The 18,678-nt window shown below is 38.1% G+C and overlaps 1 protein-coding gene across 1 annotated transcript in view; it reads left to right on the forward strand.

Moving 5' to 3' along the window:
- grm8.S (glutamate receptor, metabotropic 8 S homeolog) overlaps nt 1-15,767 on the forward strand; it is a 424,459-nt gene extending 408,692 nt beyond the window's left edge. Inside the window, exons 10-11 of the mRNA XM_041588525.1 lie at nt 7,770-8,016; nt 15,297-15,767. Of these exons, the coding sequence (XP_041444459.1) occupies nt 7,770-8,016; nt 15,297-15,346 (297 nt within the window). The 3' untranslated portion in view covers nt 15,347-15,767. The remainder of the gene's footprint in view (nt 1-7,769; nt 8,017-15,296) is intronic.
- Nucleotides 15,768-18,678: the final 2,911 nt, after the last annotated feature.

Here is an 18,678-nt window from a genome sequence, read left to right on the forward strand (position 1 = left end):
TAAGTGATATGTGTCAGGCTCTTTGGAGACAATATAGGAAGAGCAGTTAGAACTGCTGTTTAGTGTACAGCTCACTGAACCCGTAGGGATGATTCAAGTGCAAGTTGAAGCGAAGTCGTAGTCGTAGAACAGGCAGATGGTCGATAGGCAGGCAGCAGACAAGACGTAGTGAGGGACAGGCCGAGGTCAAAAGGCAGGCAGAAGATTATCGAAATGGTAAACAGGCAGAAGTCAGTAGGCAAGCAGAAGACAAGCGAAATCCAAAGTCAGGCCGAGGTCGGTAACGAGAGAAGCAAATCCAAAAGGCAAGCAGGAACAAACAGGAACGAGTCCAAGCAAGGAAATAACCAAGCACCGTTTGCTTTTGCTGAAGACTATTTAAAGGGACAGATTTGGCGCCAAACGTGACGCCGCAGCGTGATTGATGCAGAGCGTCAATTAGCGCGCTCGCGTCCGTCGCGACGCGCGCGCGTCCGAATAAACGGACGCGCGCCCGCGCAAAGACGCGAACGTGGGCGTCAGACGCCGAAGATGCCCAGAAGCCTGCGCACCCCTGCGCCTGCGCCCCACATCGGACAGAGCACTAGACAATTTTGGCACAAGTACCTTACATTGCCCCCCCCTGAGGGATGGCCTCAGGACGTCTTCAGCAGGCTTTTTCCGGATGATTTCTGTGGAATGCTGAAACCAATCTTGGTGCATGAATATTCTCCACTGGTTCCCAGGAATTCTCTTCATTAGGAAATCCCTTCCACTTGATCAAATACTGTAACTTCTTACCCCGAAACCTTGAGTCCAAAACTCTTTCGACCTCAAATTCAACTCCATCCTGACACGAGATCGCTGGAGGAGGAAGAGGAATACGCCCAGGAAACGTATTAGGTACAAATTTCAAATTACAAATTTTAGTGCAGCATGGAAGACAGGATACACTTTCAAAGACTCCGGTAAATCTAATTCAAAGGAAACAGGATTTATTACCCTTTTGATGGAGAAGGGTCCCAAGAACCTTGGAGCCAACTTCTTGGAGGGATTTGAAAGACGAAGATTCAGTGTAGAAAGCCAAACCTTATCATTGACCTTAAACTCAGGATCTTTTCCTCGTCTACGATCAGAAAAAATCTTAAAGTTTTGTTGAGCTTTACTTATGTGTGTCTTTAGGATCCCGGAGTTCTGGTTGAGAAATTTAAGGCGATCCTGTAGAGAAGGAAGAGTCACTTCCGGCAAGACATCAGGGAACATAATAGGATGGAACCCTATATTAGAGAAAAAAGGAGTTTGGCCCGTGGAAGAATGTAATGAATTGTTGTAACAAAATTCTGCACAAGGAAGAAGAGAAGACCAATTATCTTGTAGATGAGAAGAAAAGGTGCGGATATACTGTTCAAGAGTCTGATTGGTTCTTTCTGTTTGCCCATTGGTTTGCGGATGGTAAGCAGAAGATCGGGATAAAGAAATATTAAGGGCCTTACACAAAGCAGTCCAAAATTTAGAAGTAAACTGCGAACCCCGATCCGAAATGATTTCTTGAGGTAAACCATGCAGTCTCACAATTTCTTTAATAAAGACATCTGCCGTAGCTGCCGCAGAAGGTAACCGAGGGAGTGGGATAAAGTGAGCCATCTTGGTGAGACGATCCACGACCACAAAAACAGTGTTATAATTGTTGGAAGGAGGAAGCTCTACAATAAAGTCCATCGAAATAGAACTCCATGGCCTTTCAGGAACTGGCAAAGGGCGAAGTAAACCAACAGGTTTGTTGTGGGACGGTTTAGATCTGGCACAGGAGTCACAAGAACGAACAAAAGATATACATTCTTTTACTAAAGAAGGCCACCAAAAGAAACGTCTTGCTAAATCCAGAGTCTTCCGAATTCCAGAATGTCCGGCCAAAGGATGGTCATGAATAAGTTTAAGAGCCTCTACACGAAGTTTAGGAGGAACCACTAATCTATTATTTCGTAAAAGAAGATTACCTTCAAGAAGCAAATCGTTAACCCCAGGATAATCCAACACCGACTGAGGAGCATTTCTCAAATTCTCCATAAAAGAAGATTGTAACAATAAAAAATGTCCAGGCTGAAGAATAGTGTCAGGAAGCGTAGTATCCTTTTCCACTGGAAAAATTCTAGATAAAGCGTCTGCCTTTATATTCTTAGAACCAGGTTTATAAGTAACATGGAATTGGAAGCGAGAAAAGAAAAGTGCCCATCTCGCTTGACGAGGATTCAGCCTTTTTGCCGTACGTAAGTACTCCAAGTTCTTGTGATCGGTGAAAACAATAATTGGATGAGAAGCCCCTTCAAGAAGATGCCGCCATTCTTCTAATGCCCCTTTGATGGCTAAGAGTTCACGGTCCCCAACATCATAATTTCTTTCCGTAGGGCTTAGTTTTTTAGAAAGAATGCCACCGGATGTAGAACATCTTTAGGACCAGCTCGCTGAGAGAGAATTGCTCCGATGGCCACTTCTGAAGCATCAACTTCTAGGGTAAAAGGTTTAGAGACATCCGAATGAACAAGAATAGGAGCTGAGACAAACAATTTTTTCCAAATAATCAAAGGCTTGTTGAGCACCCGAAGACCAAGAAAATTTAATCTTGTTGCTTGTGAGATCCGTGAGGGGTTTGATAATAGCAGAAAATTTTTTAATGAATCTCCTATAAAAGTTGGCGAACCCCACAAAACGTTGCACTCCTTTTCGATCCACAGGAGAAGGCCAATTGATAACCGCTTCCACTTTTTTGATGTCCATCTTAAAACCTTGATCGGAAACTACGAAACCCAGAAATTCAATACTAGCCTTCTCAAAGTCACATTTGGAAGCTTTGGCATATAATTGATGATGTCTGAGCCTTAAAAGAACTTCTCTCACATGACTTCGATGTTCCTCTAATGAATTGGAAAAAATCAAAATATCATCCAGATAGACGATGACGAATTGGTCCAGAAGATCATGAAAAATATCATTAACAAAATGTTGAAACGTAGCCGGGGCGTTGCACAAACCAAAAGGCATTACAGTATACTCAAAATGTCCATAACGAGAATGAAATGCAGTCTTCCACTCATCTCCTTCTCGAATACGAATTAAATTGTAAGCCCCCCGGAGATCAAATTTTGAAAAAATTTTGGCATGACGAAGTCTTTGAAAAAGATCAGGAATAAGAGGCAACGGATAGCGATTCTTAACTGTAACCTTGTTAAGCTCTCGAAAATCAATGCAGGGTCTTAAGGAGTGGTCCTTCTTTTCAACGAAAAAGATACCTGCTCCAGCCGGAGACGTAGAATGACGAATAAAACCTTTAGCGAGATTTTCGTCAATATAATCCTTCAAAGTAGCCAGTTCAGGTTCAGATAAAGGGTAAATCCTTCTGAAAGGAATAGCTGCCCCAGGGAGGAGATCAATAGGACAATCATAACTCCTATGAGGAGGAAGAGTATCTGCTGCTTTCTTACTGAATACGTCTGAAAAATCATGATAAACTTGAGGAACGAACTGAAGAATCTCGTCATCCGAAGTATTCAAAGCCAAGACTGGTGCGGACGGAAGACAATTTTTTCGACAATAATTAGAATTAAAAAGGATTGTCCCAGACTGCCAATCAACACTAGGGTTATGACTCCTTAACCACGGAATTCCAAGAATAATAGGAAAAAGCAGATTTTCCATGACATCAAACTTTAATAACTCATAATGCCCCTGAACAGAAAAAGTCAAAATATGTGGGGTTTCCAAGGATACAGGTCCAGAAGAAATGAAATTGCCATCCGCCATCTTAACTGGAATGGGCTGAATCTTTGGGACCAAAGGAAGTAGATGAAGACTTGCGAATGCCTGGTTGATGAAGCACCCACAAGCTCCTGAGTCCACAACTGCATCTACTTCAATTCTTCTTTTGTTCCACTGAAACGACAGATGAAGAAGAATATAACAGGAGAAACACGGGTTGTGAATGTAATGAACGGAGCTCACCCTTCCTTGTGGCGTCTCGGCCGCAGCTCTCGCGATACTCCGGCAACTCCAAGCCGGTATTTACAAGGCAAAATCTGTGTATCGCTGTTCAGCGCTGGCCCGTCCCCATCAAGACTCACCACACTTAATTCTTTGAAAAGCGGCTGAATAAAAGCCGCTTTTCAAAGAATTCAAAGACTTCAAAGAATTAAGTGTGGCGAGTCTTGATGGGGACGGGCCAGCGCTGAACAGCGATACACAGATTTTGCCTTGAAGAAGAATATAAGACTGAAGAGGTGGAATACATGGTAAAATAGGAGAATGAAGAAGACGATTTTTACCATTGGGTCGTGTGGGACAATCTTTAAGTAAATGTCCAGCAAGGCCACAGTAAAGACACAAATTCAACCGTCTACGACGAAGTCTTTCCTCCACAGAAAGTGTCTTTCGAACCACCCCAATCTGCATAGGTTCGGGATCAGAGGAAGAAATAGGATAAACTGGAGGAGGAGCTGTAGGCAGCACCCATTCCGGAATTGAGGGACCAACACCTCTTTCTTGGCGTCTTTCTCTAATTCTTTGATCAATCTGGACGGCCAGTGAAATTACTTCCTCCAATGAAGACGGTAACCCGACTCTTGCCAATTCGTCCCTTAAAGTTTCCGATAACCCCAGACGAAATTGATGTCGAAGAGCCCTATCGTTCCACAGAGTATCTGGGGCCCAGCACCGGAATTCTGCCACATATTCTTCAACAGGACGGCGAAGCTGACGCAGATTTCGTATAGCCGCTTCTGCTGTTTCCACCTTATGAGGATCCTCATAAATCTTTGCCAAAGCCTGGATAAATGAGTCGGTAGTTGCTAACAAGGGGCTGTTTTGCTCCAATAAGCGATGAGCCCAGGCCTGGGGTTGCCCTTGAAGCAACGAAATCATAACTCCAACCCGGATCTGATCAGTAGCATGAGACTGAGGCTTTAAGGTAAACAGGAGCCGACAACTATTAACAAAGGTTCTGAAAGTCTTTCGGTCTCCAGAAAATTTGTCGGGCATAGCAACCTTGGGTTCCTGATGAGAGGAAGAAGCTGCCCCTCCTGACGCAGTAGCTGATAATCCGGAAGCGGAGGCGTCTGGCGGTACTGTGGACATCTGCAAACTCTGTAATTGTTCTTGCACATGAATATAGTCACCCCGAAGTTCTCTCACTACTTGAGTAAGGGACAAAATCTGTTGAGAAAGATCGACCAGCGTAGGCAACTCTTCCGAAGGCTCCATTCTGGCTTGGTTATTCTGTCAGGCTCTTTGGAGACAATATAGGAAGAGCAGTTAGAACTGCTGTTTAGTGTACAGCTCACTGAACCCGTAGGGATGATTCAAGTGCAAGTTGAAGCGAAGTCGTAGTCGTAGAACAGGCAGATGGTCGATAGGCAGGCAGCAGACAAGACGTAGTGAGGGACAGGCCGAGGTCAAAAGGCAGGCAGAAGATTATCGAAATGGTAAACAGGCAGAAGTCAGTAGGCAAGCAGAAGACAAGCGAAATCCAAAGTCAGGCCGAGGTCCGGTAACGAGAGAAGCAAATCCAAAAGGCAAGCAGGAACAAACAGGAACGAGTCCAAGCAAGGAAATAACCAAGCACCGTTTGCTTTTGCTGAAGACTATTTAAAGGGACAGATTTGGCGCCAAACGTGACGCCGCAGCGTGATTGACGCAGAGCGTCAATTAGCGCGCTCGCGTCCGTCGCGACGCGCTCGCGTCCGTCGCGACGCGCTCGCGTCCGTCGCGACGCGCGCGTGTCCGAATAAACGGACGCGCGCCCGCGCAAAGACGCGAACGTGGGCGTCAGACGCCGAAGATGCCCAGAAGCCTGCGCACCCCTGCGCCTGCGCCCCACATCGGACAGAGCACTAGACAATTTTGGCACAAGTACCTTACAATATGACAATCAGGGGCGCTTTGCCAATGAGGCGAGTTGAGGCACCTGCCTCAGGTAGCAGCGCCCCCCTGGTTGCCAGGGGTGGCAAAAATGCCACTCCTGGTAAATAAGAGCCGAATTTCCGGTTTTCAACCCGGAAATTCGGCTCTTCTAGTGCAGAGAGTGCAATTGTGCTCTCTGCACTAGTGAAGTGGACCCGTCGTGAGAGGCGGGGGGGAACTAAGGCCGCCTCGGGCGGCAAATTGGGCAGGATCGCCTCTGATCACAATCATATATAAAGAGTGTTCAGAAAAAAGGGGGCTGTTGTATCTTTCCTTGATTAATGTTATTGATCCCCTGAACCCTGGACTAATAAATGCAAAATAAGACAACTTAAATGTGGCCATTTCTGCTTTATTAAGTGGAAGGTTAGGCTTCATTTGTTCAGCAGTCCATTTGTGTGCTTTCTTTGCTGTTCAAGGTATTTCATCAACAACAGAGTTTAAAAGGATCAGTGCTTCTTTATTGTTCAGTTTCACATATTGAAATTTGTTTTACATCCATGATTGATTCATTAGCAAAATAACATAGCCTGGACGATTCGGATCATTGCTTTTATGGATTCATCAATACATTTAAAGCTATTTTTATTCTTGACCTACCAATTGGGTTTGCATTTGTTATCTGCCAACTACTTTGTTATTAATAATTTAATAGTAACAAGAGCAGTCTACTACATCTAAGACTTTCATCTTCCCTGTTTCCTGTTGTCATTACCTTTGTTTTCTTCATATTTAGCTTTAGTCCCATATTTTGTTACTTTCCTGCTAATGTTTGTCAGATCCCACTTGATTTTCAACTATGGGTGTAGAATACGTTTTTCAAGGGTTGGTAAAGTGTTTCCTTACCTTGCTTCTCTTTTAAGATACGGCTTCATACTATCACCATACTTATTCTACCTGTTTACTATTTGGGACCATTCATGATCATTGAACTTGTTTAAAAATGCCTTTGGTGATTTTTGTTTTTGACTTTGTTTTGAAATGTGTGGAGAAATGTGCATGTTTTTTGAAAAATATACCCCTTAGTTGTTGGAATAGGTATCCCTGAAACCAGCAAGATAAATTTTATGACAAGGTTATTACATTTCTTTTCATGTTTTAATGGAAATATTTTATAAATCATTGTGTGTCTTGGCTTGCTTTAATAGCTCCAATCCCAGACGTAATCCAAACAAAGTTCTTTTTGTTCCCTTTTTTATGTTTATACTAATAAAGTAGATAATATTAAAATGAATATGAATATACAAGAAGGAAAATATAAATTTGTTAGAATTAAATTTAGCATTGCTGCCCAGAAAGCTATCACACTAAACATTAGGTAAGAAATAAGGCAATTTTATTGATGGAGTGTTGTCTTGAACAAAATAAAATCCTTTGCAACTATTTCTATGCACTAGTTGTAAAAAAGCACATCATAATTATTTTAGTATACCACTAAATTTAAGTAATAACTACTGTGTTTTTGGGCTATTTAGCTGAGGACAAAATGTATTGTGCTTGCCAGTTAAGTAACTAAGTAAGACTTCCAGATTTAGCAGTTTGCTAAGCCAAGACATCTTTTTTCCATTTCCCATAGAGGTTAATTTGGGTAAAATCTAGCACCTGTACATTTTACTTCAGAAACACTACGTTTAACAATTCAGATTTGCATCTTGGGGCAATTAATAAACAAGTCACGATAGGGCAACATGTCTGTGGCTGAAAGGAAAGTGCATTGACTCAGATCCTTTCAGATAAACAAATACTATGCCAACAGAACACTATAAAACCTCTTGTAGGTAAACAGTTTTTAACAATTCAGATATTTCATAATTTGAATTTGTTTCTGTTTATTTCAACAGATGTATATCCAGACAACTACACTGACCATCTCCATGAGTTTAAGTGCTTCTGTATCTCTTGGTATGCTATACATGCCCAAGGTTTACATAATAATTTTGCACCCAGAGCAGAATGTTCAAAAACGAAAAAGAAGTTTCAAAGCAGTTGTGACAGCTGCCACCATGCAAAGCAAGCTGATCCAAAAGGGAAATGACAGACCAAATGGTGAAGTGAAAACTGAACTCTGTGAAAGCCTTGAAACAAACAGTAGGTTACTTGATTATTTGTGTACAGTAATTGCCTAAATATTATGTGGGTTGTACCTGTAAGGGGTACTTCAGGTGCCGTGCCCTTCCTTTTCCCATACAGAGAAGAAAACCAGGGTTGCAAGAGAAACATCCACAGTTTTATTTGCAGGCTCTCATTCACACATGCACACCATCACATCATTGGTACATCTGTCTGACACAATCACAGTCCCCACAGGTTAACCCAAGTTTGCTCTAAACATTCCCAAAGGGTCTCGATAATCTGGTGCTCCTTCAGCACCCCTTTACCATTCCAACCAGGTCTTACCTGTCTCAGCAATCTGGTGCACTTTCAGCATCCCTTTGTATTCCAATCAGGTCTCCTCACTGGCAGCCCACCGGCCCGAAGCCCATCAAACCCTCTCTTGCCTAAACCCTTCCTCTAGGGTCCCTAACTTGTGGGATATCCACGGGTACTATCCCCACTAATCTCCTTGTTGGGACATAGGACTGCCCGTACTAGACATTATATCTCATGCACCTAGTAAATACTGCACTAAGCTTACCTATTCTAGCCTGTCACTGTCTGTTCTGCTTCTCCTTCTCCTGTAATGCTGGCTTATCGGTATACATTTGATTTCAGTATTATAAAAATGCAAAAATATGCAGTGTTGCAGTGATGATATCACATGCTGGGGTGGCATCATATCAGCTACAGCACCCAAAAGATGACTGCCACAGTTCAAAAATATTCTTAATTTCAATCATTAATTTCTTGAACATTTCACAAAAAAATTTCAGTGATTTTTTACTTAAAAATCTTGTCTTAGAAAAACACAACTGTGTACCTCATTCTATTCTCTGAAATTAAAAAGTCTTGGAAATTTTGAATAAATTAGAATTTAGATGAGTTTGTATTTATTTTTTAAAAGAAATGCACTCTGGAAAGAAACCCTGTCCTATTAGGTATGCACACTGTATTATTTTGAATTTGCATTTCAACTTCTTTAGTTCTGACATTTAAAAAAAAAGGAACATCTACTTGAATAAAATACAACAGAAATGTTTTATTACACTACATGAGATTTTAAACATTTTCTGTTTAATAAAAAAATATTCCTCTAGAATCCATAAATCCAGTAGAAAATATTTAAAAGAGCATAACAACAGCATTTTTATATGAGCTCACAGACTACGAGTGGATGGGCAACAAATTATTAGTAATAATAAATGGGGATCATTCTAAATACTCTATTGATTGGTGTGTTTCTCCTTTATATTAATGCTTAATAGAAAAAAAAGCTTAATATAAGGGCTCCATAACCATGTCCTTGTAGAAGTGGGTATCAGAATGCATAGTTTCAGACCTATGATTCCCTTTCCTTTGAGCCCTAGGTGGAAAATTAAGTAAACACTTCACTGATTTTAATAATGCATTTAACCTATTTTGTACAGAAAGAAACTGTAAGTTTACAAAGGATCAAACTGGCTTATGTACACAATTTTTGAATATGGTTTTTCTGGTTAAATCCATGCCAAAAAAAAACACAGAAACCCTTGAAAAAAAAAACAATTTTACTCATCACAATAACATCACTCATGGCCCCTGAACTGCTAGGTCACCCCCCCTTCTGGTTTCTTGTACTTGCTATAAAATTATAAACACAATAGCAAATGATTATACACTTTCCACTGCAAATAGCAGCTGTTTAGGTAAAGCTAAAAGGTAAGCTGAGCTAATAAAACAGTTTCAGAAGCATGATGACTACATTAAATAGAAATTAATATACTTTTAACACCTTATATTTCAATTAGGCAAATGTTCTTGTTAAAGAAAAAAATAAAGGTATATTATACAACTGACTCTGGCACTAATGCAAATGTCTGCCTTGCACAATCATTTAGAAGCTTTTACTGAAATAATAGTAAAACAGAATTGAAATAAACAATGTTCAGGATTTTAGATATATTCTATTTTAATCTAACAAAAATGTTGCTTGCCAATCTGTTTTGGTGAAGGAACTATGAAGAAATATGAAGACATATTTCTAGGTACACTCCAGACCCAAAGAAGATATTGTAGCAGAAACCTATGAAGATAACTTTGTTCAATTTGTAATATCAGTGGATCGGGGGTCTGTCGGGTTCAGACCAACTTCCGCACAATGTTCTCAGGCCATGGGTGGGTTCAAGCTGAACTTTAGTCTGCTTCCATCCTGCCCGAGACCTACTACTGCCCCACTTTCGCCTCCATGCGAGCCTTTTTATATGCTCATGCTGACATGTCCCACCCCCTTCTGTGACACCACAGTAAGGCACGGGCGTGCACTGGGTTTAGGTTCAGGTGGACAGGTGTGGACCAGGTTAGGGGTTAAGTGCGGGTTGACCCATAAATCACTACTGTATAGTTGTGCTCAGCACCACTTAATACTTCACGCCTCCTGTTCTGACCTATGGATACAGGGGGACTCTGAACCAGATGGTTGCTCCACAGTTCCCCCAGTAGCTTGTGTCAATCATCACAGAGCGATTGTAGCAAAAGAATATGGCTCACATGTCACTCGCAGACAGAACTACAAGACCAACGGCATCGATTTTGATGAACCACAATTGCATTATTCTTGAATGATGCAAAAATGTGCTCACAACTGCTGTGCAGTAAGTAAATAAGCCCTTATGACTAGGAACTAGCATAGAAGAGGTACATTTGTCTACATTATTCTTTACAGTACATCCCATATTTTTGGGTCAGTTTACCATTATTATAAAGAAAAACAAATAAAGAAACAATTCTTGACAGCATTGCCTGGAGCCCGAGGACACTATTTCTCACACAGTGAGCCATTCTTGTGAACTTTGCATGCAATTATTTTAAAATAAACTTATAGCAAAAGCTGCTGCTGCTGTAATATAAAGAGCTTTGGTAAAATAAAAACTATATTGCATTGTAATTCTAGTTATGCTTTTCTTTGGCAAAACAATACAATACTTTATATAACAGTAATTTCAGCATCTGTAATCTTATTCAATAGTCATGGTTCAAATGTTTCAGGCCTGTTTTTCATTACTATGAAAAACTTGTGAAGGTTTCGGGAAAAGAATTGAGAACCAGTGTCCCCTGGGGATATCCAATAACTATGTTCATTACATTTTCTGTGCTTAAATTCTTATTTTTGGTTTACAATTAATCCACTTGTAATGTCTGCATTGTTAAGGATCTTATGTGATAATTAGTCAGATTACATACTCCAACCAAGATAAAAGAAATGATAAAGGAAAGTAGTACAAAGCTAGACTTCAAGAACATATGTAAATAGTCGTAAGTAGAGCCATGTGCCAGTAGAATAAATACTAATAATAAATTCATCAATTATTGCATAATATCCATGTATATTAATTAAGATCTGCTAACGGTGAGTACATTTGAGCTATTTTATTCTAAATTAAGCATAATGTTTAGTAAATGTCTTCCTTACATATATAATTTTTGGGGCATATTTATCAAGGGTCGAATTTCGAATTGAAAAAACCTCGAAATTCGAATTCGAAAAGACCAACCAAAATTAAGTCAATGGGTTTTTTTGGTCAAATAGGTCCATTTTTCGATCGAATAGGTCTGTATTTGGCCGAATTCTAATCATACGAATCGAACGAATAGCGCATTTGATCGAATTCGATTCCCAAAAAAAACCTTAGATTTTTCAAAGTCCACCAATTGACTCCAAATAGGTTCTAGGAGGTCCCCCATAGGCTAAAATAGCAATTCGGCAGGTTTTAGATGGCAAATGGTCGAAGCTGAATTTTTAAAGAGACAGAACATAATAAATTTCAATATTCGAATTTTCACATTTTTTTTCAGATTAGGATCGAATTTGGACAATTCCCTAGTTGAAGAACACAAAAAATAGCTCAACTTTCGAATTTTATTCATTTGAAAATTCACCTCGACCTTTAAAAATTAACACAAAGGGGCAGATTTATCAGTCTATTGTGGATAAGCTACTGTATTTTACTCTGTACAAAGAATATTGACTTGTATTCTTTAAGCTGTAATAATTTATAATTTATGAAACAGCTGTTCTTGGCAGAATATCTGCTATCTCTAGCTTGTGTATGCAGTAAGACCTACTTATAAGAATATAGATGCAATTAAATATAAATATGTGTTCATCAAGGATATTATTTTAACATTAATTTATAATATTTACAAAAAATATTGTGCAAATATTTACCTCTTTTCTCTTTTGTACTTTACTGATACTGGTACAATAATAGGTGTTGAACATATTGTATGGATGTTATATGCAGCTAAATGTTATTGATTTTCACCTGCTAATATGTACTGTATGTACATGGTGTGAGACTGTAAAAACATAGCCCGTAAAAAAAAAACATATTTTGCAGGTATCTAAGCAAAAAGCAGCAAAAATTCAAATATAAGATTGCACATGGAAGCTCTGACAATTGCATTTTTTTTAATTATGGGCCTCAGAATTTAACTTGCCAGTGGTTTCTTAATTGTAAACTGCTTGGCTGCTCTTGGCATGTATAGATAAGCAGTTTGTAAAATGTCAGTTCCCATAGTGGTTCATAGAAGTGATGTATCTATTTTAATTGTGGTCCCAAAAGCCCCAGTTTTATGCACGTATTTGCTCCTTTTACAAATGAATGCAGATGTACACAAACATTCAAATCCTTCACTTCATGGTACTTGACATACACAGCACTGCTATTTTTAAAACCATGTATTACATCTAAATGTCACAGAGTAAGTGCTTTAAACATGCAGAGTCAAAATGCCATTGTGACTGTACTTATCAGTAAATTGCATTATTTTTATTTTTATCTTCAGAGCTCAGAAATATTGTGAGGCAGTGAAAATTAAATGACTGCTTTAAGGAAAATTAGGTTGAGATCAATAGTTAAATCAATATCTTTTCACTTAATTTGGGAACATTCCAGCAACAGAGATTTACAAATAGCTACAAGCAAATGGTTCTCAATTAACCTTTGCTTTAGAATAACTAGCTAGTAAATGAAACACTTAGGGGCAGATTTATCAAGGGTCGAAGTAAATTTGAGGGAATTTTCGAAGTAAAAAAATTCGAAATTCTAAGTAATTTTTTGGATACTTCGACCATCGAATAGGCTACTACGACTTCAAGTTCGATTCGAAGTAAAAATACTTTAACTATTCAATAATCGAAGTACTGTCTCTTTAAAAAACTTTGACTTCAATAATTCACCAAATAAAACCTGCCGAAGTGCTATGTTAGCCTATGGGGACCTTCTAGAGCATTTTTTTGAAGTCGAAGTAAAATCGATCGATCGATGGATGGAAACGAAACGATTTTACTTCGACCGCAAATGGCCAAATTCAATGTAAAAAAACTTTGACTTCGATATTCGAAGTGGTAGTATTCCAATTCGATGGTCGAATTTCAAAGCTTTTTCTACTTCGAAAATCGACCCTCGATAAATCTGCCCCTTACAGTGGGAAACTAGAATATTAAGTTATAACATAATATATACATGCACTTTTATTAATTTGTTTTAAAAGATATCACTATGAGTCGATGTAATGCACATTTAAAATGACAAGTTAATGCTATAAGATGTTTAATCATCACAGATTTATGAAGAGCTTGGTTAACAGATCATTTTTCAGATTTTACATGTGAAATAAAGGGAAGCATAGGTCAATAACCATATAATTAATGTACTTTAAACCTAAAACTTAATTAAAGGAGAAGGAAAGATACGGAGGCAGTTTATTGCCAATAGATTAGCCGCAATAGTGCAATCTAGAATGCTATATTTATTCTGTAGAATGTTTTACCATACCTGAGTAAAAAGCTCTAGAAACTCTCTGTTTGTTTAGGATAGGAGCTGCAGCATTAACGTGGTGTGACATCACTTCCTGCCTGAGTCTCTCCCTGCTCTGGGCTCAGATTACAGTAGAAAAGGGAGGGGAGCAGGGGAAGAGGAACAAACTGAGCATGCTCTTGCCCAGGGCAATGAGGTTTAAGCTGAAGGCAGGAAGACTGATACAGAAGACCATGTGTACACAATAGAAGGAAAGAAATGCAGTGTTTCTTTTGACAGGGGACTACTTTGGGGGTTTACTGGTATATTTAGATGGACCTTTCTGATAAGGCGTACTTAGTTTTAACCTTTCCTTCTGCTTTAAGGGAGATGTAATAAAAGTCGCAAAGAGCAAAACAATGACAATAAAAATGTGCATTTCGCAATGCAATACTCTTCCTTAAACTGTTATTGCATTGTGATTATTAATTGCGCATTGCGAATTTTAATTGCACATTGCCCACTTTAATGCAAGCACAATATTTTTGGTGTTCAGCACCCTATCTTTATCAAAGGCAGCAATATATTTTGGATTGCATTTACAGTGTTACAATAAAAAGAAACTGAAAATCATATGCAGCCAAATTATATACTTATATATATAAGTGCACTCAAATGCTACACATGCATATGCTAATATTATCTGGTCAATTACATGTGGAAATAATAGTCTGAGTTTCCTGATCTGTAAAAAAAAGGATTTAATGGCTTAAGAGCAGGCCTACATTTTAGTTAAATTCAGCTGAAAGAAGACCTATAGGGGAAATGGAAATTTAATATAAGCTTAATCATACTGAAATAAGAAATTTTATATATTCTATAATCATTTATCATTTGTACCGTTTCTAAAATAATCAAGTATCAATTCACTATCCCCTCTCAGCATCTGTTCATCTTCATGCAGGAGTTCAAAGTGTGATTTTGAATGAAAGCTGGGCCTAATATAGTCTCTGGGGGGGGGGGGTTTGCATTGAAGGTGTATTATAGCTCAATCTTTTAAAATCACCAGAAATCCCACCTCTCTACATACCAGATTTGGGAGTCCTCCTTCCAAAATAATAAATAAAAGATATATCGCTGTGATTAAGACAGATCTTGAGAGGGGGAGAGTGAAGAGTAACATAATTATTTCAGAAACTGTACAGCATTTTTAATTGATTGTTTGATTGTTTGATATGTTGAAAGTTTCCTATTTCAGTAGGATGAAGCTTATATTATTGTTTCCTTTTTAGAGATAGTTTTCTCTAAGATAAGATAAAACTCAATACCATGGGTCAATATGCAATTTATCAGCCATCACATAAGTGCTTAAACTACAAACCACTTGTACCACAATTTCATGTGAAAAGCTAGTTATTTGTCTTACCAGTAACTGTGGTGCTAACTTATAACATGTGTAAATGACCATTAATCATTACTTTTTTTATGTTACAGCTTCATCAACCAAGACCACATATGTCAGTTACAGCAATCATGCAAACTAAAACCTTGTGATCTATGATGGAAAATATCCATGTTCTACAATCACAACCAAGATCGAAAAACAAAGTAAACACAATGGACATGCTAAAAATGCCTGGATTTATTTTTTGAAATATAGTGCTGAAATATTTTAATGAAAAGCCCATGAATGAACAAAAGAAAAGATGTGGAACTGACTAAGCAAATCCTATTGTTCACATTTGATGAAAGACAAAAAGAAAAAAAAAATCTGTCATATGTTACACCATTATTGTAAGTTCGTTTTGTGATTTGTGAGAATTTCATTCCTGTCCTATATTGTTCTGTTTGTATAGGAGATGAGTTTGTGCATTGTAATGGCTGATTGACATGAAGCCCTGGGTTGTGTTACATAAATGCAATGGTTCAAGCATGCACATTTTTATACAAAAGATATTTCTAATAAAGGAATGTTTTGCAAATGTTGAGACTTGTTTTGTTGAAGTGTTAAGAAAAAAAATTACCCAATTTACCAAATAACAAATGCCTTTACATTTTTAATTGTGGTTAGTAGAATGCCACATTATGGAACTTGTTTGCAAAGCCCCATACATTGCGCAAAAGTGCAAAAAAGGCAGCAATTGGCACTTGTGTCCCCTTATTTATATTATTTAGATATAGCTTACAAAGTAATAAACATTTTACATTATACATCTTAAGGCAAGTCTAAGTTGGCATATTTCTCTTATCTAAGATGACTCCCAGGATGTAAGAAATTTGAAAGATTATTTCACAGCACAGCAGGTTATTGCAGCTATCGTAAACATCCATAACCTCCCTCTGCTCTGGACATTGTTAACATGACCTCTGCATGGCCTTAGATTTGATCAATATCTTAAAAAAAGAGAGAGAACCTTAAATCCTTATACATATATAACAGGTTTAAGTAATCATTATAGTCTAAAATCCAAAAGAAGATCATTTAAAAAATGAATAATACCAAAAATTATAGAACACATATGTAAAATAAATATTTTTTTCCTTACTTTTCTAATTTAGAAGGCATGTGTTAGAGTTTTTGAACTAATGGTCTAAAGAGCCTCAATGATCAGGTTAATAGATTTTCCTATAAATTAGTTCAATTCAATTTTTACAATCTCCAATTACGAAATATTTGTCTCAGTCCACTCTTCTGCCTGTAGCAGTTGCCTTTGGCTTTGGGTGGAGCCCTCTGCTACTCAGATTCCGCCAGGTCTTATTGCGGGAGAACCAAGAAGAGATTTCTGAGCAAGCAAGGGGACCTAGCGTAGGAAATTGGAACTGGCAACGAGAAAGTTAGTCAAAAGCCAGGCCGGGTCGTAAACAGACGAAGCGGTACCGATTCAGGAGACGAAGGAGTAGTCAGGTCTCAGGCAGGGTCAGCAACAGACCAGTAACACAGCAGAAAAACACACCCAGGAACTATAAAATAGACCTTAGATTGATGAGTAGCCCTTAAAATATTTGAATTCATCAGCGTCAACTTAAATAGGCGTGCACGCACATTCTGGCACGCATCAGTGAGGAAGCGGTGGTTGCGGGCATCCCTGCAGGAAGAGAGGCGGGCGTCCGCGCCGCAACACTGGACCACCAGGTAAACTTCTCACAATGGGCAGTAAACAAAGCAAAGTTGTAAAGCAAAGTCATAAAGAATATATTTTAAACAATGAACACAAAGGATTATTGAGGAGCAAAAATTGTTAATTGGTTAATTTAGTTTTGGGGTCAGTTTGACATGGTTTGGTTTGTAGCACCATACTTTCAGTCTACCATATTGGACCTGCTAAATATACACTTTAAGGGGCAGATTTACTAAGTTCGAGTGAATGTTCGAAGTACAAAAAATTCGAATTTCGAAGTAATTTTTTGGATACCTCGACCATCGAATAGGATACTATGACTTCGAATTCACTTTGTAAAAATCGTTTGAATATTCGACCATTCAAAGTACTGTCTCTTTAAAAAACTTTGACTTCAATACTTCGCCAACTTAAACCTGCCGAAGTGCTATGTTAGCCTATGGGGACCTTTCAGAGCAATTTTCTAAGTTTTTGGCATTCGAAGGAAAATCGTACAATTGTATGATAAAATAGTTCGAATCGGAATACGATCGTACGATGCTAAAAATCCTGTGAATTCGAATTTCGTAGGATTCAATCCGATGGTCGAATTTCGAAGTATTTTACACTTCGAAATTTGACCCTTGATAAATCTGCCCCTAAGTATGTTTAATAAGTTGCTAAATAATTTGTCTGTAAGACAAAATTAAATAGAATTTTTTTAAAATTAGAAAAAAAAGATCTGGAAAAAAACCTCTTAACGATTACATACTTTTTTTTCTCAGTATATGTGTCTAATTGACAATGGGTCAGTCATTCCTTACAATAAAAAAAGTGAATTGTTCCTCCTAATGTGAAAGAAATAGTTATCATGCTTCATTTGAGTGAAAAGCAAATACTGACTGATAATCGCAGTCCTTAGTAATTATACAGGATACATAATTATTTTGAATAAATGTAAAACAATTAAACAGCTGTGAGGTGCTGGTAGGATGCATTATACTGTTGGATGATAAGATGTGAAAAAGAATAACACTATTCTAATGAATCTACCAACTGTTAAATAACATGTTTTAATGAAACAATTTGTTCAAACCACATAAAAAATGAAGAGATATTAACATGCATAGAAGGTTCTTCATGTGCTTGTTATTATTATTTTTAAACACAGTTAACATTGTATAAATCACCTGGTGTTTCTGGCAGCAACTGTACTTATTGGGAGGATGTCCAGTCTCCCTCTGCATGGCTTGGTAGTTCTTTTAAAGTTATTGAACACCTCTTATACCCCTAGGTATTGATTAATCTTACCAGAACCAGTTATAAAACTTACAGATGACTTGTTTATCCATGTTTGAACTATCCTTGACTTCATTTTGCTCTTGTGTGACTATGAAGGGCAATTGCAGTTTAACAACAGCTGAGAGGCTGCAGACTGGAAGCCATTAATAATTAAAAGGATATTATAATAAAGAAAGCAATGGCTTCCAAGTTTAGTAACTGATATCAACCATTAAATGCTTGCTTTTCAAACACAACTATAGAGCCTAGTTGTTTAGGTACTGCTAAAGATCCCAATACAGGAAGATACCCCATTATGTGAAACTGTGTTATGGTTTATTTAAACAGAGCTTTTGGTTGATCAAACTTATCATGCAATGTTGAAAGCAATAAATCAAATAAGAATATATTTTTATCAGTCCTTTACAGTCAGTCCAGAAAACGAAATTCATAGCACTCACACGTAAGTACTAGTGTGCACCATAGATTCCATTTTT

Source organism: Xenopus laevis, chromosome 3S (assembly GCF_017654675.1).
Source record: "Xenopus laevis strain J_2021 chromosome 3S, Xenopus_laevis_v10.1, whole genome shotgun sequence".
Lineage (NCBI taxonomy): Eukaryota > Metazoa > Chordata > Amphibia > Anura > Pipidae > Xenopus > Xenopus laevis.